General features: G+C 40.3%; 1 protein-coding gene across 10 annotated transcripts in view; it reads left to right on the top strand.

Moving 5' to 3' along the window:
• MCPH1 (microcephalin 1) overlaps positions 1–24,229 on the top strand; it is a 331,342-nt gene that overhangs the window by 275,315 nt on the left and 31,798 nt on the right. For 5 of the 10 annotated variants that reach the window (XM_064294947.1, XM_064294948.1, XM_064294949.1 and 2 more), the window contains 2 exons: positions 6,334–6,571; positions 7,232–7,304. In XM_064294947.1, coding sequence (XP_064151017.1) covers positions 6,334–6,571; positions 7,232–7,290 — 297 coding nt within the window. In that variant the 3' untranslated portion in view covers positions 7,291–7,304. Of the gene's footprint in view, positions 1–6,330; positions 6,572–7,231; positions 7,305–24,229 lie in introns of those variants that run through there. The other 5 variants (XR_010323533.1, XR_010323534.1, XM_064294942.1 and 2 more) reach the window with 2 other exon arrangements.

The following is a 24,229-nucleotide window of genomic DNA, read 5'->3' as shown; positions in this document are numbered from 1 at the left end:
TCTGAAGGGAAATATTTGTACTTCTGTGGAAAATTATACTTTTTTAGAATGAGCACACCCTTCCAGGTTATCTGTTTCTAGCTTTTTTTGCCTTTGAGCTGCAGGCATCCTCTCCTTAGGAACTTCTGACTTACCAGATAACCTTGTACTTGCCCTTCAATGTTCTGTAAATCTGCCTGACTTTGAAACGATTGAACCAACCCCTGCTGGAAGGAAATTCTTGGTCACAACCACCTTCGCTGGCAGCATGTGCTGCTTCTAAGTCCCTGAAAAGGCTTCGAGCCTTTTCTTGCACCGAAGTCAGGCTGAATAAGAACAACACGCACCTGTGTGGACTTACCTACTAATTCAGCCTAAAGGCTTAAAGACACAGTTGGGGACGATCTGATCTCATTCCTAACCCAGGGACTGCCTGTATTTTACAACTCTGTAAATTGTAAAGAACGGATGGCAATGAAGATGATTCTTGTCTGTATATCCGAAAATCAATTCTGTCTGCTGGAGGGACACCCCCTCTACACCCCAAGGGAAAAGACCATTTTTTGTTTTTTCGTTCATTTTCGAGTTAATTTCAATATGCATGATCTATAAATGGGCTCTTTGGATTCTCCTTTGAACCAGTTATAGCATCTACCTGTTCCCTCATTAATAACACTGTTGTTGTTAGGGGCTGCTGTCAAGTCAATTTTCAAGTCATAGCAACCCCAGGTGACATAGCAGAACTGCCCCATAGGGTTTTCTAGGCTGTGATCTTAATGGGAACAGATCACCAGGTCTTTGTCCCACGAAGTGGCCTGGTGAGTTCAAATTGCCAACCCTTCGGTTAGCAGCCAAGCACGTAACTGTTGTGCCACCAGGGCTCCTTTCCTTAATAATAGGTTATAAACAAACTAAACGTGTGTTAAGTACTCATTTAGTATCCGAATAAGAAGAAGAATGATTTTATCTTTTTTTTTTTTTTTTTTTAGTTATCTTTTAACCATTTCGAGCTAGAAACTCTTAGGTAAAAATAGATGAACCTGGTTATCACTGAGGTCCTTTTTAAGGAAACAACAGAAATATAGGACCATCACGCCATCAATACCATCCTGTCATGTCTCCATGCCCTACCCAGACTACCTTTTCTGGCATTTGGCAGCATTTGGAGTGTGTGTGTGGATGCATATGTTTTAAAAAGTTTAAAATGAAATGAGAGCTTAGAGCACGTAGCCTTGAACTATATTGCACGGGGAATTGAGAAGGCAATGAAAACAGTCAATAGCAAGTTGCCTTTAAAATTGTGGACCTGAGGTTTTTCTCCTTGATCTCAAAGGAGAAAACGCGGCTCTTTGAGCGAGCTCAGACGATGGAGTCAAGAGCACACCATCTGGACACCCAGCGGTCTCAGCTAACTGCTCTACTAACCCTTTATGTTGTTTGCAGTTTTTTAATTCTTTTTTTTTTACAAAAATACGTGTAAGGGGAAAATGGTGTTTTGCCACAGAGGAAAGTTGAATTGTCAGGTGTCTTGTCTCGCAGTAGCAGTAGCAAAACAATTTTATGACACTTGCCTTCAGAATCATAGTGTGATCTCGGAGGATAACTCTGCATTAACACTGTTTTTAGAGTGGTTTCGTCAATCACCGAGTGTCTAGGATGTGGACGTGCTAGTGATACAAGATGACCAGGAAGGGGTGTCTGTCCTCAAGGAGGTTGTCCAAGTATCATGTTCTTAAGACCTTACAGCAGCGAGCTCAGCTGAAGCTCAGTAATAAGCAGAGTCATGTGTCCGTGTGTCATAATATAAATAAAACCTGCCGGTCATCATAGTTTCTATGGCAGTGAACTTCTTGTGTATGTATGTCCTTATATATATATCTGAAAGTATATTTTTAGGAAAAATTCCTGGATTAATTTTTAATTTTAAGTAACCTAAACCTTGGTTAAGCTTTCCCAGAAATTATTTTACTTAGGTTTGGAAAGTCAATGCTCAAGGAATCTTGTTTGTTTCGAGTGAACTATCAGATGTTTGAAATACTTGGCCTCCTATGATTTCAAGCTGAATAAATAAATTAAATGAAGCATTTTCATTTGTTGACTTTGTATCATGTATTTTACACTGAGGTTAGGGACTGTCTTAATCATCACTGCCTCCCCAGCACCTTGCGTGTGCCTTGCAGGTAGTAAGTGTTCAGTGAATGTGGGAGAGAGAAGGGGAAGAAAATGAAGAGCCAAGGAAACTGGCTACTGAAATCCCATCCTAAACATTTGAAAGGTGTACTTCCTTTTCTACCTCATTAAAAACATAGGTTTGATTTGCTAGTTCATCCATGAAGCAATATATATACTTGATCTCATTTTATTGTTGTTAAGAAAAAACTATAACATAAACGTGGTGTGTGCATTTTTTACAGAACTTAGAAAAATGCACAGTGAACTCTTAACGGTGTTTACCTCTGGAAAATGGCAGGGGGCATAAGACCCGTGTCACTTGGATGCTTTGGGCTTCTGTAAACAAAAACCTCAATGAAAATGTAGCTTAAAGAATTAAGAATGTTTTTCTCACCTAAAAAGTACCAAAGAAGGACAGTTCTGGGTTATAGTCAATCCAGTGACTTAGAACTGTTAAGAAGGATCCAGGTGCTTTCTCTGTCTTTCCCCTGGGCCTCCAGATGGCTTCAGTTCTTCCAGGATGTCACCTGTAGACATGACAGTGTCCACTGAAGAAGGGAGGTTCTTGGGTACGCATCTGTGTATATTAGCAAGGAAGATCTCCCCGAGGATCCCCCCAGCAGACTCAGGCTCAGGTCACGCTGGCCAGGATTGGGTCACAGCCCAGGCCTAATCCAGCCATTAGAAAAGCAAACGAGATCACTATAGTGAGCTTGATCCAATCATGATTTATCTTCTTGGGCTGGTGAGGAGCCCCTATCCCAGACACAAAGGAGCCCTGGTGGCACAGTGGTTAAGCACTCGGCTGCTAACTTAAAGGTCAGCTGTTTGATCCCACCAGCTGCTCTGTGGTAGAAAGATGTGGCAGTCCATTTCCGTAAAGATTATAGCTTTGGAAACCCTGTACAGCAGTTCTGCTCTGTCCTATAGGGTCACTATGAGTCGGATTCAACTTCATGGCAACAAGTTTGCGTTTTATTTTTTTTCTTGGTATCTTAAACACATGGCCATGCTGATGTAACCATCCTCCACCAGTCAAAAAAAAGCCATTTTTACCATTAAGGAAGAAAGTTTCTGCAGTGGATACAGCAATATCTAACAAAGGAAAATTCATTTCTTAGTTTATACCCTTGTGTATTTTTTCAGTTACTTTTTTAACAGCTTTGTTGAGGTATAATTGATGTGTGATAAACCGTGTGTAAAGTGCACGATTTGATATTTTGACGTTGTATATACCCGAGAAACCATCACCACAGTCAAGATAATCCATATAAACATAATCCCTAGTAGTGTCCCTGTGCAGCTTTGTGACCCCTCTCACCAGTCCCTCCCAGCTTTCCCCCACCCCTGTTGCTAGGCAACCAATGACCTATTTTCTATCCCTATAGATTAGTTTTCATTAATAGAAATTTATACAAATGGAATCATATAGTTTATAGTCTTTGTTGTTTGTCCTCTTTCACTTAGCATAATTATTTTGAAATTCATCCATATCTTAAATTGTATCAATAGTTCATTCTTTTATAATTAATATTTTAATGTGTGTTGTAGTCACCTTTAATAAGAAAGATATTCTTTCTTGATCTCCTATTTCAATGCAATGTGCTCCAGTGATTTACCAAGTTAATGGGTACCATAATCGTGGGTGTCGTCTTGCAGCTTGATTCATTATTTCTTCAAAGAAAATCTTTTGGCATACTGTAACCTCAGTGTTTTCATCTGAAAAATTAAATTAACAACACTCTCACTACTTTACCTCACCGGGATGTTGGAAGAATTACTAAAAATGTTAACAAAGTTACCATACAAGTACAGTCATCATTTGCGTTTTTAGGGTCCTGCTTCCAGTTACACAGGTCAAGAGAAAGCTGTTAAATGCTACGTATTGTTTGTTGTTAGGTGCTTTTGAGTCAGTTCCAACTCATAACAACCTCGTTTACAGCAGAACAAACACTGTCCGGTCCTATACCATCCTCACAATCATTGCAGTGTTGAGCCTGCTGTTACAGCCTCTGCTTCAGTCCATCTCATCAAGGATCTTCCTCTTTTTTACTGACCCTCTACCTTACAAAGCATGATGTCCTTCTCTAGGGACCGCTCCCTCCTGATAACATGTCCAAAGTACATGAGACAAAGTCTCACCATCTTTGCTTCCAGGGACCGCTCTGGCCGTACCTCTTCTAAGACAGATTTGTTCATCCTTCTGGCAGTCCATGGTGTATTCAGTGTTCTTCGCCAACATCATAATTCAATTCAACAGCATCAATTCTTCTTCAGTCTTCTTTAATCATCGTCCAGCTTTTGCATGCATATAAGGCGATTGAAAACACTATGGCTGGGTCAGGCGTACCTTAGTCCTCAAATGACAGCTTTGCTTCTACTTTGCCAGGTATTACATCATCAAATTTAAAGCTGTGAATGAGAGAAAACTCCATTGCCACGTTTAAGCGTATCGGGTTGATTCCTCAGTGTTGGACCTGTTTTGTTCATACTACCAGTTGCCATCCGTTCAGTCCCAACCCGTGGAGACCCGTGTGTGTTAGAGTAGAGTGTGCTCCACAGGGTTTTCAACAGCTGATTTTTTCAGAAGCCGATCACCAGGATCATCTTCTAAGGCACCTCTGGGTAGATTCAAACCTCCAACCTTGTGGTTAGCAGCCAAGTCCATTAACCGCTTACACTGCCCCGGGGCCTCTTTTCTTAAGAAGTAGTATGAAAACCTAGTCCAAGTACAATTCATTCTTTTTTCCATTTTTGTAAGAGACTGAGGAATGTATCCTTTACTCCCTTTCTACTCCTGGATCACTCATTCTCTGTGCGCACAGGGACCTCATCTGTGGCCCTGACTGATGGGAATTCCCTCCTGTGCCACCCCCAACCAGTTACACTCCTGGGTCACCCATTCTGCATGCACAGGGACCTCATCTGTGGCCCCTGACTAATGGGAATTCCCTCCTGTGCCACCCCCAACTGGTTACACTCCTGGGTCACCCATTCTCCGTGCACAGGGACCTCATCTGTGGCCCTGACTGATGGGAATTCCCTCCTGTGCCACCCCCAACCGGTTACACTCCTGGGTCACCCGTTCTTCGTGCACAGGGACCTCATCTGTGGCCCTGACTGATGGGAATTCCCTCCTGTGCCACCCCCAACTGGTTACACTCCTCCAAGAAGGGCCCTTATCCTGTTCCCCAGATACCTAATTTCTTGGAGCCATTGGTCTTAGATATTATAGAAAAATAAATGAGTGAAAATAATCAAAATAAAATGTGGATGACATGTGACCCTCAACATCTTCCAGAAGGTGTTTACATTTTTAAAAGTCTTTATTAATCCATAATTAGTAAATGTGTGTTTAGAATCACTGAACCTACCCACTGTCCCCTGGGTCAGCCAGACCGCCACAATTTTATCAGAATAAAAATGTTTCCACAGTCTACAATTCTCTTCATAACTGTTTTTATAATAACTTATTGAAATAACCTCTAGACACTTAGTTTTAACCTAATTTTTTTAAAGAATAGCTATAGGAAGTCTACTTTTATACTGCCTAATTCTCCCTGGTGGCACAGTGGTTAAGCGTTTGGCTGCTAACCAAAAGGTCGGAGGTTCGAATCCACCAGCTGCTCCTTGGAAACCCTATGGGGAGTTCTGCTCTGTTCTGTAGGGTTGCTATGAATTGGAATCAGTTCAATGGCAGTGCTCAGTTCCCCCTTTACCCACTTAAACCATGCTGCTGGGTTTACAGCATGTCTTACATCCGTGTAGAAGTTATTTGCCACCAAGAGCCCTGTGCCCCAACTTAACAAGTCATCCAGTTGACTTAAATAGGATTTACAGAATGTAGGTGTGGTGTTCTTCACTCTGCCGAGCATTTTATTACTTTCCGATATTTCATTCTAGCAATTGTAATGATTCAAATGCCTAAACATTTTTACCTATAAATTTGTTTACCTCGAGTTTTACTTGTAGGCTGCTTCAGGAAATGTCACGTGCCAGTCAGTAATCATGCCTTTATCTTCTCTCTTCCTCAGAGTTTAAAATTCATTGAGAATGTGAAACTTACATTCAGTATATTCCTTTCCCAAAAAGGGAGGGTGAGCTTCACAGTTGACTTACTCCAAATAAAGAACGAAATGGTTCAGTGCCTTTATAATTCTTTGTTGTGTCTTTGCCCAGTAGGTCTGCCGACTGGAGTGTCATTTATCAGCAGGGCAATACCAAGGAAAGCTCTTCTCCGGGCAGCCAGTGATGTTCATCACTCCAGCCTGCAACCCCCCCGCTGCCAAGCTGTGCGAGCTGGTCCACCTGTGTGGAGGTCAGATCACCCGAGTCCCACGCCAGGCCAGCATCTTCATTGGTCCCTACAGAGGAAAGAAGAGACCGACAATCAAGTATTTGTCGGAAAAATGGATCTTAGGTAGGAATCTAAATATTGAAATGAATGATGGGTTCTTTGGTGCGAAGTACAACTGGAGATGGACAGAGAAAGTACCTTCAGGTTGCAGTAACCGTTTTCATTCTCAGAGCTGCTGCCTGTGGTTTCGGTGAAGCGCGCCCACTCTACCCGCCCACGTAGGCCGGGGGCCTTGGAATTGATTTCTCAGCGTCTGGGCACCTGCTTTACCAGTCTTGTGTTGTTATCATTCGCTGTGTGCCAACCCAAACACTCCTGCCTGCTTTTTACTGTCAGCTGAAGTATAGTTCACAAGGAGAGAGGAAATCTTTTTAGTCTTTCTCCACTTTACTACATAATGTGAAAAATCCAATTTATCGAAACAACAAAACTTTACAGCTATGGTCACATGCTTGTCCGCTCATAACTTTGAGTGTCTCTCCCTAACTGCCTTTCTTGTTCTGCTGGGGGTGGGGGGGTGTCAGCCGGCTCCCTGCTGTGAGGACTCTGTCACGTGGTTGTCTTGATAACCTGTTTGTTCATACGTTCAAATGGATAGCCTTCAGTGTAAAAACAGCTTTTATGTTTTTTTTTTTACTTTATTTCAAAAAGTGAGCATAATGTGAATAGAATTTACAGGTCTGGCATTGATTCTACATATATTTGTGCCAAACTCTGCCCTAGATTCTGGAGAGAAAAAGGTGATATACTATAACCCCAGACTTCCAAGAGGTTACAGCTGATGTTGTGATGACAGGTAGGTTTCTTCTGTCATGCCTTCTCTGTGAGACGTGTAGGGGCTGCCAGAAGTAACTGGTTAACGGTACTGAAGCTAGAGCCGCCGTCCATCGCCGTCCAACTGCCGTGGTGAAGGGGTGCCGGGAGCGGGGGGGAAGTGGCCATGTGGTGCTACATACTGTCCTGTGATGGAGCCACAATTTCAGAATGAACTTCACTTAACTTTGAAGATAAACCTTACTTCTTCTTCCACTTGGTTTTGATGAATTACTCCAGTTTCAGTGTCTTTGACCAATACCTTTAACTGGCTTCTGGAGAAGTATATTTTCACTCTCTCTCCCTACCCTCTTTCCTTTTTCTTCTGCTGCTTTTTCATTCTCCTTGCTATGAGCTTCCCTTTGTCTCTAAATCCCAAACTTCTGGCTTTTTTCACCACTTGCTAGACATTATTTTTTAATAGATAGTGAGCTAACCCTGTTTTTTCAAGTTACATTCAAGTATAACTACATATATTTTATGAATAGATTTTAAGTGATTCACGGTCATCCTTTGATATATATTAAAAGTATGTGATAAGAAGTATTTTTTTTACTATCTGGTACAGAGTAATTTGTCTTTCCCCTGAAAACTAATTTAAAAAAAAAAAAAAAAAACTATGATTCTAGCTACAATCCAAAAGCCAGGAGGCTGTTTACTGTTTTCTAAATGGTAAGAATATTACCTTCAAAACATTCTGTGTTCTGAGACAGAGGTCTTGTTTTGTTTTTTAGAAAAGTGTATGTATCAAAATGAGACAGACTGCAGACCAGAACTGTGCTTTAAAAAAGGTCTCATTCAGTTAACGGAACTTTGCACATGATTGCTATCAACAGTCCGTATCAACAACTAACCTTCTGAAACTTCGGAAATTTTGTTCTGTGCTGAGGGCCAAAGTCTTGGTCTGTGCTCTTATTATTTCCGGGTCGGGTAATTATAACAGTCCCTTCCTGTTGCTTTGCATCTTGTGTATGGGTCATACACAATTCAGCTGCCTACTGAGTTCCTCTAGTTGTTTGGCCACTCGGCTGTACTGCTGTGGGGTTCTTCTGAAGTGCACGTTCACCTGCTTGAGTCCAAGGCGTAATTTTCACAAGGCCTTTCAGAATTTTTCAAATTTCAGGGCTGCACTTGTGGAGCCAGGTTTCTATTTCTTTTCTGTCCCGTAGCTCATGTCCTGTTTCAGACTTGTCATTTATTATACCATCTGTGCCCTTGGCAACATCCAGGTATTGTGTGTCTGAAATACTTGGCTCTCAACGTGGCGAAATTCAATAAACTGCTGATTCACCGAATACCATCCCTGGCTGCAGTGGGTTTTCTCACTTGGATGGGAGACCATTTATTTTTCAAATATTAATTTATAGTCTTCTCTTTCTGAACTTACATTAACTCCAGCTATATACAAATAAATGAGATTTTTATCTCATGTCTGTCTACCTGGAAACCCTGGTGGCGTAGTGGTTAAGTGCTACAGCTGCTAACCAAAGGGTCAGCAGTTCGAATCCACCAGGTGCTCCTTGGAAACTCTATGGGGCAGGTCTACTCTCTCCTATAGGGTCGCTATGAGTCAGAATCAACTGGACGGCGCTGGGTTTGGGTTTTGGTTTTTTGGTCTGTCTACGTGGCCTTTAAAGCATTGCACTTTCTGGCTCACACAGGCCTACAACTAGCTTAAACCTCTGGCAAGAGGCAAATCACCTGTCACCTCGGGGACTCATTTACATCGCCTGTAAAACAGGTTAATAATCTCCGCCTGCTTACCTGCTTGGCCGCTGACAGAAAGGTTGGAGTTTGAGATCCACCAGAGGCACCTTAGAAGAAATGCCTGGGGATCTAGTTCCGAAAAATCAGCCATCAAAAACCCTGTGGGGCCCAGTTCTACTCTGACACACGTGAGGCAGCCACGAGTCAGAGTCGCCCCACTGGCAACTGGTTTTACAATAGGTGTTGTGTTGTGAATGACAGTGTCAATTAACATGTAAAACAGACGTTTCTGACACTTTGACGATCCAGAATTTTGCCTTTAGAACACCTTTTCTCTTCATATTAACTTTCATTATAAAGATTTTCCTGAAGAATATTTTACTCTCAAAAGGTTGTGAAATTAAAATTAGGAATATAGCAAACCATTTTAAACTGCTGATTTCAAAGAAAAAAAGTTATTTTATAATAAATTAGGAAAAACAATACTCAAAATGTACGAATTAAATTTATTCTAACACAGATATCAGCTGTCCTGTGAGGTTTGGTACCTGGGAGTTCATAAACTTGTTGGATCCATTTGCAAACCTGTAATTTACCATCCAAAATAAAGATTGCAGGTTTGTTTGGGTTTTTTTTTTTTTTTACGATCTTCATATTCGCATATGTAATAAAGTCACAAAACCCAAAGAAAACCACTTCTGTCTAGTTGATTCCGACTCACAGTGACCCTATAGGACAGAGTAGACCCACCCCATAGGGTTTCCAAGGCTGTAATCTTTACAGAAGCAGACTCCCATATCTGTCTCCCGTGGAGCCGCTGCCAACCTTTGAGTTAGCAGCTAAGCACTTAACCACTGGGCACCAAGACTGCACTACAGTCATAGGGGTGGATGATCAGAGGATTTCTTCAGCCATTAGAAGCCTCTTTAGCTGAGGGAAGAGTCAACAACAACAACAAAAGTCCCTTTCCCCATGACCTCTGACCTCCCAGCACTATAACCCATCAGATGAGCCTTTTACCCTTCACTGTCTATCTCAAAAACAGTGACTCAGCACTTATGACCATAAAAGTTTTTAATGATTTTTCTATTTATAAGACTTTCTTCTAGCCTCTAGGTCTTTCTTTGGGAAAGACACAGCTCAGGGTGACCAGTTAGCATGCAACCAGCTTGCCTTCCTGGTTGCCAATGTTACTGGTATAGAATAGGGAGTGAATTTATGAAATTACCAAGTGGGACTCAACATATGAAACTTAAGCCACGTCTCACTCATTTGCTCCATGGAGAATTTCATATATACCAAGTTGCTTCATAATGAAGGTTATTTGAACGGTCATGATTATGTTCCCTGTTTGTTCCCTAGAGTCTGTTTTCCCTGAAACAGTACTAGACTTAGGCCAAGATTCTTGATGAATCATTCAGCTGGAGGAGAAATGGGGATTTTTGACAGAGAAAACACGTTTTCACTATGAATGAAAATAAACAGGAAAACAAAAATCAAATTCCCAGCACTGGGAAGTAAAATGTTACCTTTACCTGATACTGGTGACACATTATATTTAAAAATATTTTCCTATAATTTTGATTTCCTCCAGCATTCCTGTGAAATGTAAATCCCATTTTAAGGGATTGCGAAGCTAAGACTGGGACATGAAGTAACTGGGCTGTGGAGAGAAGCGAGAGCATTCGGATGGGAGCTCTGAGCCCATGATGGATGTGTGGGTCTGCTGCTCTTTGTCATGCAGCCATTTCTGTTCACTCTTCTACCCCTTTTGGTGTTATCTTTTAAGGTTGGTTTGGCCTTTCTCATAAGACATAGTTCCAGTCTCGGGTGCCCTTTTATTGTCCAGGCTGTGTTCACATGATAAGACATACATTTTATGCTATTGTGGGAACATAATGTAATATTCTCAACAGTGTTGCCAAAAAAAAAAAAAAACAGTTTAGCCTCAGCATGATTTTCTTATAACTTATAAAAAGCACTTGATTTGAGTGTTTCCCTATGTACATGTTTTCAGGAAAAAAATCACTGATAGCGTAGGGGCCTTTGACATGCCGTTATAGATCATTGTTTCCCCTGATGGCGAACTAAAGCCCGGTGCCCAGAAAAATGCACTGCCCTGAAGTGGAACATCTTGTTAAGCGAAGGCCATTCATGAGGCCTCAGACCTTAGAATCTCATGATTAAATAGATACGTGATGGGTGCTCGAGATCAACTCAGTCCACATTTTCGTTGCATCAATAAGGAACCAGTCACAGGCTAGACAGTTTGCTGAGGATGGAAATAGTGGCAGAGAAGAGAAATAGGAAGCAGATCTCCTGACTCCCAGACCAGATTGCCTCACATGCTGCTTCAAAGTCTGCCTTTCTCTTTCCAAACGCTGCTAGTTTTGTCCTAACAGTTATAGCTTAGCAGCCGTTTAGAAGTCATTGTAAAATTTTAAGATACAATTTCAGACAATATGAGAGCTTTTGAGTTTTTCTCAAACAGATTGAATCTACAAAGATAGAAATAAATGAGAATTCATGGAATTTTATAATTTCAACATCTAATGTGTTTGAGGAGCTCTGGTGGCACGATGGTTAAGCCCTCGGCTACTAACCGGCAGGGCAGTGGATTGTACCCACCAGTACTCCACAGGAGAAAGATATGGCAGTCTGCTCCTGTAAGGATTTACAGTCTTGGAAACCCTATGGGGCAGTTCTACTTTGTCTGAAAGGGTCACTGTGAGTTGAAATCAACTCAACAGCAGTGGGTTTGGCTTTTTGGTTAATATGTTTTGGCCTTTTTTTTTTTTTTTTTTTAACTCCAATCTTAGGATATTATTTTAGCATTAGCCTTGGAGAAAGAGTGTGCATACGCAGAAAGTGAATTTCTAAGCTTTCCCTTTAACTGCATTGGTCAAGGAATGGTCCTGGGTGGCTGTATTAGAGGTTTCCCGGCCTATCTCGTGTGCATTCTCACTGGCCTTTTGTTAAATGTATGCCAACAGAACTCAATTCATTTGATGTGGATTTTATCAGAGATGCAAGTTTTTGTTTTTAAAGCATATTAAGAGCAAGCAGGCAAACTGGATAATAATATGTTCTTCTCTGCACCTTACCACCAGAAATATATTTCTCAAACTTCACTAAAAAACAAAACATATATATGCTTTTGCCTTTTATGTAGTGGCAAAGAACTTGTCTGAATTGTGTTCAAGTGTTTGGTGGAAGGTAGAACTTGTACGTGATGAACTTGGATACCTGGCTGAAGAGATTCCTAAGCAGGATCTTAAAGGGGCCAGATGGTTTCTCCTTGCCACTTATAGTAAAATGCAAGAGGAAAGAGATGGACTTAAAAATGAACTGTGCAAGATGGACACAAAACTTAAAGATTTGGAACATTGTGTTGTACAAACTAAGGGCATATGTCTTAGAATGTTCACCAAGGTTGTGGTCACACAATCTTTTGTTAAAGAGATTAAGCCTGTGACTGATGGGTCTAACCAACTATCACAGCAGAAAACCCATCAGGTTAGATTAAAGGTAACAGAGAAAGAATGAATGGAAAGAATTCTGCTTGCCACTTTGAATTCTACAGGCATTAAACAGGCCAAAGGAGCTACATCTGTTGTCCTCCAAGGAAATAAAAGGACCGTCCCTGGAGCAGCTTGGAATACAGCAGAACTATTGGAAGGAGCACAGGAAGCAGGGCCTTCTCAGTTTCAATGGGTGGGTCCATGGTCTCCTGGATCTCGGAGGGTGGGGCCACAGCCTCCTAGGCTTCAAAGAGTTGGCTCTTTCCTAAGTTCCAGAGTGTGGGGCTGCCATTAAGGTATGCCAAGGAGGTGGAGCTGCAGACCAAAGCTGAGGGGATGGTGTTACCATGCCCAAGGAGCAGAAGAACAGGGCCTGCCGAGGCCAAGGAAGTAGGGTCGCCACTCAGATGGACTAGGACAATGAGGCCACCCAAAGCCAAGGAAGCAGAGTTGCCATCCCAGTGAGCCTGGAAGGCAGAGCTGAAACCCAAGGCTAAAGGGTCTCCACCCAGGATCCAGAAGGCATGGCCAGTACCCAGAGTCTGGAAGGCAAGGCCATTGCCTAGATGGTCTCAGAGAAGAGAGGATTATTTTTAAGCCTTGAGAGCTAATGTAATTTGTTCTGCTGTGTTTTGGACTTGCTTGGTGCCTGTTATCCCTTCTTTCCCTTCAGTGTCTCCAGTTTGCATGGAAATGTCTGTCTTGTGCCTGTTCTACCATTGTACTTTGAAAGCACATAACTTGTATTCTAGATTTCACAGGTTCACAGATGTAGAAGAATTTTGCCACAAGATGGAATATACCTAAAGTCTCACCCATATTTAATTTAGGTGATTCAGAAGATGAGATTTTGAACTTGGAGTTGATTTAAGACTTTTGGGGTGATGTGAATGGGGTAAATGAGTTTCACATGTGGGAAGGACATGAATTTTGGGGGGCCAAAGGGTAGAATGTAATGGATTGAACTGTGTCTCCTAAACATATGTGTTGTCAGTCCTAACTAACATAAAAAAACCAAATGGGATTATGCCTGCGGTTATAATCCCATTTGGTTTTTTTATGTTAATGAGACAGGATTAAGGTAGGGTGTATCTTGACTCAAATCGCTTTTGAGATATAAAACAGGTTAAACAAGCAAGCAGGGCAGAGGTGGGATAAGATAGATGCCAAGATATGTGGAAATCTCCAAGGAACCAGGAAGCAGAAGCTGAAGAGACAAAGACCCTCCTCTAGAGCTGTGAGAATATAAATTTCTGTTTGTTAAAGCCACCCTCTTGTAGTATTTCTGTTATAGTAGCACTGGATAACAAAGGCAGAATTTATATATATATGTATGTATACATGTGTGTGTATCAGTGTGTGTATATATGCATATATATATATGTTAAAAAAAATCAGCTGCATATTGAACTCAGAATGGGAAATAATGTGAACGTGGCCGTATTTTATATCCATCATTAGAAATACAGTGGTTGGTTTGAGAAATCAAACTTGCCACTTACATGCCAGTGCTGAGCATTTTGGTTGTGACAAGTTAACATTTTCAGGACCATTTTGTTGTACAAATTGCCTTTTGCAAATGCTCCCCTGCTTAGGGATGAGTGTTCAAGTTTCAACAACAGCTCTGTATCTTCCTTTGCCTGAAGGGTTAATTAGTATAAAAAACATCTCAAAGTTCAACCCAGAAATGGGATGTTTCCATTAGTTTTAGGCTGTTATTGCTTATTGACCTACTATAGTAATGCTTTGGGTTACAGCTTTAAAACAGATTTTTTTGAATCCTTGGAGTATGTTGAAGTTTAGTTGTTCTGTTTGGGTTGCATATTAGGCAGTTAATGTTGAACACCAAAAATCGTAGAGTTAGAAATGAATTCTGAGATCATCTATTGAAATCTAAATTTCTTGGCCAGAGTCCCATGAGAAATTACTGAAAGACCCAGAATTCCAACGTATTCACCTAATTCTCAGTTCAGAATCCTCCTTTGTGAAAAATAAGATCTCGTATTAGATTCAGTAAGTGGAACTTCTTTTTTCTTGTGCAGCCAGTAACTGTAGCAGTTCTAGGACCATGCACTACAGAAATTGATATTCCACAAACTGGACTGGATTGAGACGTCTCACCTCTAAAATAAAATAACAATATATTTTCCCCGATTTGCTGGAGGAGAAAAAAGTAGTTGGATTAAATTATTTCAATTCAATTTTTCTTAACCTTTGGTGCTTAAAGATGAATGAATATGTAGTAATTAAAGATGAATGAATATGTAGTAATAAAATAATCCCAAAGAACATAGGAGGAAAGAAATAATAAAATAGCAATTATTAGCAAAATTGAAGCAAAGAAAAAAAAGAGAGGCTCAACAATAACAAAAGCTAAGTTCTTTGAGTGAAAATAAATAAATAAATAGTCAAAATCCTACCAGTAAAGAAAGGAATAGGGATGGGTCCCGTGAACAATACTAAGAATGAAAATATAGTAAGGATACAGTGAGTATATGTAAAAGTTGTAAGAGAATGTGATTTGTTTGTTTGTTTGTTTGTTTTAAGAGAATGTGATGAACAATTTTATGCCAATAAATTTGAAAATGGGTAAGATGAATAATAGAAAAAAAGTTACCAAAATTGATTCAAAAATAGAAAATCTAAACAATTTATGCCATTAGAGAAATTGAATATGTAAACACAAATATGCATTTCACTACCTGTGATGGTTAAGGATGTGTGTCAACTTGATTCTCAGTGGTTTGGCAGTTACAATGTAGTTTGGCAGTCACGATGTAGGTTGGCAGTCCTATGATGTTGTGATTACTTCCATGATGAGATCTGATATAATGTGATCACTTCCATGATGGGATCTACTGTGAGTAGCCAGTCAGTTGAAAGGGAGTTTCCTTGGGTGTGTGGCCTGCATCGAATATGAGTGGACTTTCTGGCAAGGCTTGTGGCTTTTGGTCACTCTGGATCCTGTTTGTCTGACCTCCGGTTCATGAGGCTTGAGCTAGCAGTTTACCTGCCATCTTGTTTGCCAGTTTTGGGATTGGTCTATCTTCACAGCCTATGCGCAAGAGCCCTGCTGTCTGACCTGCCAATCTTGGGTTACCCAGCCCTTGTGGCTACATAAATCAGGAGAAGCCCCTATCCTGAGCCAAGGACTTGAGATCTTCGAACCTCTACAATCACATGAGCTATTTCCTTGATATAAATCTCTCCCTCCTTCCCTCCTTCCCCCTCTCTGTCTCTCTTCTGTTCCCTTTCTCTGTCTTCCTCCCTCCCTTCCTCCCTCTCTCCCTCCGGTGCCCTTCCTCTCCCTTTCTCTTCCTCCCTCCCTCTCTATCTCCCTCCCTGCCCCCTCCCCTCTTTCTCTCCCCCTCTCTCTCCCTCCATTCCCTTTCTCTCTCTTCCTGCCTTCCTCCCTATCTCTCCCCCTCCCTTCCCCCTTCCCTCCCCCTCCCTCTCCCCCTCACCCCCTTTCTATATATATGCTTTACTGGTTTTGCTTCTCCTTTTAGAGAACCCAGCCTAGACATTTGGTGCCAGGAGTGGGGTGCTGTTCTTACAGATATCTAAAATGTGGAAGCAGTTTACAAACTATGAATGGATAGAGGCTGGAAGACTTTTGAAGTGCCTTAATGGTAAAAGCTGACATTGCCTTGAAGAGACTGTTGGTGGAATTATAGACAGCAGTGACAATTCTGATGAGGACTCAGAAGGAAATGAGAGAGCTGTTGCACTGGAGATGGCGCAGATGGCAAGAACTGGCAGCAGCAGAGAAACAGCAGCAGCAGAACCAGGAGACCAGCTCAAGATAGTGCTGGAGCCAACCCACGGAGGGAGAGGGCTGAGTGCCTTTGAGCAGGAGGCTTCCTGGCAGAGTGGGGTGCCTCTGGGCACTTATTGGTGGAGATGAAGAGCTTTGGAATACTTGTCCTGGCATGGCAGACTCAGGTGGTGAGGCCTGAGGGGCTCAGAGGCCAATGAACCAGGAAGCAGAAGTTGAAGGTACAAGGAGCACAAGAAGCAGAGCTGCCTCAGCCTCAAAGGGTAGGGCCACAACCTCTGGGGTCTCAAAGTGTGGAGCCAAGGCCCCTGGAGTTGCTAAGGGTAGGGCCACAGTCCCCTCATTTCAAAGAGTCAGATCTTCACCAACTCAATTCTGGAATGTTGAGCTGCCATTCATGAGTGCCAGCGGTATGGGGCCACCCAAATTTAAGGGAGCAGAGTTGCCATTCCAGTGGGCCTGGAAGGCAGAGCTAAAGCCCAGGACCAAGGGGCTTCCACTCAGAATCCAGAGAGTGTGGCCAATACCTAGAGTCTGGAGGGCAGGGTCATTGCCAAAATGGTCTCAGAGAACAGAGGGTTATTTTCAAACCTTGAGAGCTGATATGTGTTGTGCTGACTTGCTTGGTACCTATTATTCTTTTTTTCCCTTTAATTTCTCCCATTTATAATGGTAATGTTTCACATTTGTAATGGGAATGTTAAGATATGATGGGGTGAAATTGTTTTACATGTGACAAGGACATGAATTTTGGGGGGCAAAAAGGTAGAATGTCATGGATTGAATTGTGTCTCCTAAAAATGTGTATCAACTTGGCTAGACTGTGATTCCTAGTATTGTGTGATTGTTTACCATTTTGCCATCTGATATGATTTTCCTGTGTGTTATAAATCCTACCTCTATGATGTTAATGAGGGAAGATTAGAGGCAGTTATGTTAATGAGGCAGGACTCAATCTGCAAGGTTAGGTGGTAACTTGAATCAGTCTTTTTTGAGATATAAAAGAGAGAAGCAAGCAGAGAGACAGAGGGACCTCTTTAACCCTGAGCAAGGAGACCCAGGGGCGCTCTCCTTTGGAGCTGAGGTCCCTGCACTGAGAAGCTCCTAGATCAGGGGAAGATTGATGACAAGGACCTTCCTCCAGAGCGAACAGAGAGAGAAAGCCGTCCCCTGGAGCTGGCACCCTGAATTTGGACTTCTAGCTTCCTAGACTGTGAGAGAATAAATTTCTCTTTGTTAAAGGCATCCACTTGTGGTATTTCTGTATAGCAGCACCAGATGACTATGACACAAGCCATCGAAAAAGACTAGATAGTTTTTGAAGTAAGTTTTATCAAGCATTACAAATTATTGCAGAGAAAAACAATGAGGGAAGCTCTTCACCTCATTTTACAAGGCTTTGGGTTAGCACGAACTTTACCTAGTACAAAGTAAAAATTTATATATGACTCACTTGTCAACATGAATGTAAAAATCTAAAATAAAATATTAGCAAATAAAATTCAGCAGTATGTTTAAAAAAATCATAACCGAGTTAGGGTTTAACTAAGAATGTAACGATAAATAGCAGCAAATCTTTTTTTCTAATTCATTTTCTCAGTAGATGTTAAAAGCATTTGAGAAAATTAAATATACATTCATGATAAAAACTCTTCATAAACTAGGAATAGAGGGAACTTCCTTAACTTGATGAAGAGCATCTATAAAAAGCTTAAGCAAATACTATAATTAACAGTGAAAGTCTCACTTTCTAAATTTTAAGTCGGGTACAAGGTGCACATGGCTGCTGTCACACTTACGGTTCATTAGTATTCTAGGGTTTCTGGCCAAGGCAATAAAACAAAAAATAAAAGAATCAAAGAAAGGGACAAAACTACCCTTATTTGCATATGATACAATTGTCTACATAGAAAAATCCACAGGAGTCAAGAAACTATTTTAACTAATGAGGGAGTTCAGCAAGATTCCTCTTTATAAGAGCACTTAATAAAGTCAGTAGCATTCCTATGCCTAGTAATAAATAATTATAAAATGCAAAGAACAAATAGTAAACAATAGTGGGTTCAAGGATAGCCCTATCAGTCTTACTCAGATTTCTTGGGTGGGAAGCTAACATTGGTGTTCTAAGGAATCACACACAAACCATAGACTGTCTTGTCTGTGAGAACAGCCCAATTTCTGGGTGTAACCTTGGGCAAGTGTCAGATATGCAAGTGTGTCCATTCAAATGCAGAGCAGAAAATAAAATGTTGAGAACTATTATATTATTAGACCAAGCTGTTTCCTTCCAACATACTACATTGATCAGGTCATTAATTCATTTACTTAATATGTATTTATCGAGCACTTACTATGTGCCAAGCATATTCTAGGCACTAGAAAGGAAAGAAAACAAGTCATTTTTGACCACTTGGGGCTCGTTTCTCTATGACCTGGAGAGGACTAGTGACAATATGTGGCTATAAAAGTGCCTCTCACTTTCTGGTGCTACCAGGAGGGCTGGGCCCATTGCCGGTGGACATCTCTGGTGGGCTTTGAAGGTGCTCTTGGTACCGTGTGAGCTTGGAGCACCCAGAGGTTCAGATGGTAAATGATGGTGGCTAGGATAGTATGATGAATGTGGTATGAAGTTGTCAGATTCTAAATATAATCAGAGCAACCGAACTTGCTGATAAATTAGATCTTGTGTGTTAGGGAAGGAGAAGAATCAAAGATGACACCCAGATTTGAGTCCCGAGCAATTGGAAGAGTGGAGACATTTCTGGAAACCAGGAAAAGAAATACTGAAGGGATGGTAGTTTATTTAGTCCATAAACGAGAAGTCTATGGGACTGCCATGCAAAAGAGGGAGACACTTGTTCTATATGGTTCCAGAAGGAAGTAAGATCAGCGAATGTAATTATATAGTACGGCACCTCTGAGCTCATTTTGAGAAAGGACTTTGTGAACATTAGTAACGTGCTAACCTCTAAGAGGTGCCTTAAGCAGTCAACCCCCCGTCATTAGTATTCCCAGAGACTGGGCAACCCTCGTTCTGCATTAGAGGCAATTTCTTAACTGAATGGAATCTGACTGGATGGTCAGTGATGTTTCTTCCAGCCCTAAAATTCTTAACTTGTATTAATAAGCTAAGATAAAACTTACAGTAGGGCCCTGAGTGTTCTGGACTCTGCACACCCCATCATTAGCCACATTTGACTGTTAACAATTGGAAATTTAGTTAAATAAACTGACTTGCCCACCATACTATAAAAAATGAATGTTGGCAACATGTTGATTCGTTATCTTAACCGTAGGATATAAGACCACACAGAAAGATTAGTTAACTTTAACTTTTGCATAAATGTGTGGCAAGACCTGCTAAATAATATTTAAAACAAAAACCCCAAAAAAATAAAAGCAACCTCTTTTTTAACTTTAAATTTCATGAGAGCTGTTCATGTGCCGTTCAGTTTACTGTTTGTGTCTCTTTCCGTGGACTAGCCACTGGCATTACTCTAACATCTATCATATGGTCACGTTTTATTGAGTGTTTAAGGATTATTCATGTGATGTGACATTGGAATTTCTGGATGTGGTTATCCTCAGATGCCAAATGAACTTGGATAGAAGTCATTTTTCATGTGTGTGTTTACAGTTGGGAATTTGAAGCTGCGAGGGGATCCCTGGGCATGGCGATCCTGGCACGTAGCCATCATTCAGCAATAAAATGCTCTTTTGTGCTAACTCCCTAGTTTGGTTACTACGTGTACTTACAGCGTTGTGAGTACCGCAGTACAGTCTCTCAGAGTGATAGGAAATGCCGCCTTAGGCAGTTGGTTGTAGAGGGGCAGACCAGGCAAGGCGTGAGACCAGGCAAGGCGTGAGACACAGTCTGCAGACTGGATTTGGGGTTACTTCTAGGCTTTTATTTTATATAAACTTAAAAAGTAATACTTAATCTAGTCAGCCTTTTTTTTTTCCTCAACCACCACAAAAAACGAGAGAGATCCTTGATTTCATGGTCAAAGGAATTCAAGCAATAGAAAAATACATAGAGTAAAATATTAAAGTCCTTTATTTCATCCCCCAATCTTATACCCTTCCTTAAAGTAACTATAGACTTAAAAAATATATTTATGTAAAAATAAATTTATGTATGTATGGTTTAGGGATGCATGTCTGTATAAGTGGAGGATAATATATTGTTTCAAGAGTTTTTATTTAACTCTGTTTCTAAAAGATTTTTCCACTTTGACACATACATCTACTTCATTCTTTTTAACCATGGAAGGTACTGTAATTTATTTACATACTCCCTATTATTGGAGATTTTAGGGTTTTTTTTTTTCCTGCTATTATAAACTCCACGTGTATATGTATGTGTGCACATGTGTTCATTCAAATTGGAATAATTTGAATTTAAGACATTGTCTTGAGCTGTAATTATTCTAGACTAATTTTTTAATCCTGGGAATACGAGTATTTTTATAAAATAGATTCATGAAGTAGAATTGCTGTATCCAAGAGTATGTGTACATCAGGCTTCACCCATTTATACTTTTAATGACACTACATGAATATTCCTACTTCCCCACACCCTCACCAATCTGGATATTATCCATTTTTTTTTTTATTTTTATGTTTGGTGATCTGATGAGGTAAAAAAAGAGAGAAAAAGAGAACACTACATATCTATGGTCAACAGATTTTTTTTACAAGGGTGTTAAGTCCATTTGGTGGGGAAAGTAGAGTCTCTTCGATAAATGGTGCTGGGAAAATTGGATTTCCACAGGCAGAATAATGAAACAGGATTCTTGCCTCACACCATACACACAAAAAAAAATTCAAAATGGATTAAGGACCTAAATGTCCAAGTTAAAACCATGAAATTTATAGAAGAACAAGCAGGGGCAATGCTGTCAGGCCGAGTTTTCAAAAATGGATTATCTAATATAATAACAAAAGCACAAACAGCAAAAGACAAAATAAATACATGAGACCTCATAAAAATTAAAAATTTTGTTCATCAAAAGACTTCACCAAAAAAATGAAAAGACAAGCTAATGGCTGGGAGAATATCTTCAGAAACTATGTATTTGATAAGAATTCAATAACCAAAATATATATATGTAACTTCACAACAAGGACACAAATAACTTAGTCATAAAATGAGCAAAGGACTTGAACAGAGATTCAAATCAAAACCACAATGAGATACCATTTTACTCCCACTGGGATGGCTAAGATAAAAAAAAAAGAAAATAACAAATGTTGGCAAGGATGTGGGGAAATTGGAACCCTTGCCTACTGCTGGTGGGAATGCAAAATGGTGCAGCCATTGTGGAAAACAATGTGGCAGTTCCTCAAAAAACTAAAAATACAACTACCATATGACCCAGAAATTCCACTCCTAGGTATATACCCAAAACTTGAAAGCAGAGACTCAAAAAGGGGCTTGTACACCAGTGTTCATTGCAGCAGTATTCACAATAGCCAAAAAGTGGGAACAACTTAAATGTCCATCAGCAGTTGAATGGATAAACCACAAGTGATACATACAACAGAATGTTACTCAGCTAGTAGGAGAAATGAAGTCTTCATACACACTTACAGTATGGATGGAGCTAGAAGACATTCAGGCTGAGTGAAATAAGCCAATCACAAAAGGACAAATATGACCTCACTTATATAAAAAGACAACCACAGACAAATATATAAAGATTAAAGTTTATCAGTGGTTACCAAGTGCAGAAAGGAAGGGGAAAGGGGGCATTAATGGTTAGGGAAAAATCACGTTGATTAAGGGTAGGGTTGTGCAGCCAATTGTAATTGCTGTCAATAAGCTGTATTCCTCCATAAAGTTGAATTGGCAAAAGTTGTGTGATACTGGGTGTGATAGATATATTTACAACAATGACAAAAAAGAAAGACTACCTGCTGAGGCTGCTTATGTACAGCCAAACACTTCATGGGATTTGGTTCCTTGGTTTGGAGGTTTGGGGTCATGGTTTCATGGAACATCCCAGTTAATTGGCCTAAGAACGTGTTTAGTGCTTCTGTTCTGCCTCCTAGTTCATCGTGTAGTTCCTAAGGTCTTAAAAGCTTGAAATCAGCCATCCAAGGTACAAAAATTGATCTCTGTTCACCTGGAGCAACAGAAGAAGAGTCAGGAACAGGAGGAGGATATGGAATGTGGCTAATTGCCTCCATGAACAACTGCCTCCTTTGCCGTGAGTCCAGAAGAACTGAATGGTGCCCGGCTACCATTACTGAACATTTTGATCAAAGATTTCATAGAAGAATACTGATCAAAAGAGGGAAAACGCAGAACAGAATTTCAAATTGTCATGGACTCTAGACTTTCTGGAACCATGGAGGAGACAAACCTTTGAAACTATTGCCCTAATATAAGCTTTATACCTTTAACCAAAAATATCCCCTGAAGTCATCTTAAAACCAAACAATAGTTTAGCTTAACTAGTTAAAAAAAGGGCTGCCTTGAGTGTTATGCTCTTTTAAGAACTATCTCCATAGGATCCAGTTGACAACAACTCAAAAAATTAGATAGGAACTGTTATGTTAATGAGGGAGGAACAGCTCAGAAAAGGAGAGTGAGAATGTTTGTACAACTTGAAGAATGTAATCAGTGTCGCTAAATTGTACATATAGAGACTGTTGAGTGCTGTATATTTTACTGTGTATATACGCAACAATAAGAACAAAATTTAGGAAAAAATAGATCTCTATTTAATTTGCATTCCTCTGGTTACTAATGAGTATAAATATCATTGAGGGGGGTTTATTTATATTTCATAAGTTACCTATCCATACCCCTTGTCCATTTTCAAATTGGGTTTTTTCTCTTTTTTTACCTTGTTTTATAACAGTACTTATACGATACAGGCTCTAATCCTTTTGTTATAAATTTTTCTTAATCTGCCTCTTTAAATTTGTTTATGCTGTCTTTTGCATTGCAGAGGTTTTAACCTTTTTAATTGTTTTATTATGGTAGAAATATATATAATGAAACATTTGCCAATTTAGCATTTTTTTACATGTACAATTCAGTGACATTGGTTACATTCGTCGTGTTGTACAACCATCACCACTATCCATTTCCAAATTATCCACTACCAACAACAGAAACTCGGTGCCCTCTAAGCTAAGAGTTCCCCTCCCCCTTCCTCCCACCCATGGTATCTACTAATAAATTTTGGTCTAATACATTTAGCTATCCCATATAAGTGGAATAATAAAATATTCTTTGGGGACTGACTTTTTTCACTAAGTGTAATGTTTTCAAGATTTATCCATGTTGTAGTATTTATCAGGACTTCATTTCCTTTTATGGCTGAGTAATATTCCATTGTCCACCATTCATCTGTCATTTTGTCATACTGTGGTGGCTTGTGTGTTGCTGTGGTGCTGGAAGATAAGCCACCGGTACGTCAAAAGCAACAGGGTCACCCATGGAGGGCAGGTTTCAGTAGAGCTTCCAGACTAAGAAGAAGGATCTGGCGATCTACTTCTAAAATTATTGGCCAGTGAAAACCTTATGAATTGTAGCTGAACACTGCCTGACATAGTGCCAGAAAACAAGCCCCTCAGAATGGAAAGCACTCAAAATATAACTGGGGAAAAGCTGCCTCCTCAAAGTAGAGTTGACCTTAATGACATGGATGGAGTAAAGCTTTCAGGACCTTCATTTGCTGATGTGGCATGACTCAAAATCAGAAGAAACAGCTGCAAACATCCATTAACAATCAGAACCTGGAATGTACAAAGTATGAATCTAGGAAAATTGGAAGTCGTCAAAAATGAAATAGAATGCTTGAAGATCAATATCCTAGATTTTAGTGAGCTGGAATGGTATTGGCCATTAGGAATTGAAAAATTCTATAGTCTACTATGCCGGGAATG

The sequence above is a fragment of the Loxodonta africana genome, chromosome 12 (genome assembly GCF_030014295.1).
Source record: "Loxodonta africana isolate mLoxAfr1 chromosome 12, mLoxAfr1.hap2, whole genome shotgun sequence".
Classification (NCBI taxonomy): Eukaryota; Metazoa; Chordata; class Mammalia; order Proboscidea; family Elephantidae; genus Loxodonta; species Loxodonta africana.
Note: the sequence above shows the minus strand (reverse complement) of the source record. Positions and strands in the feature narration are given on the sequence as shown.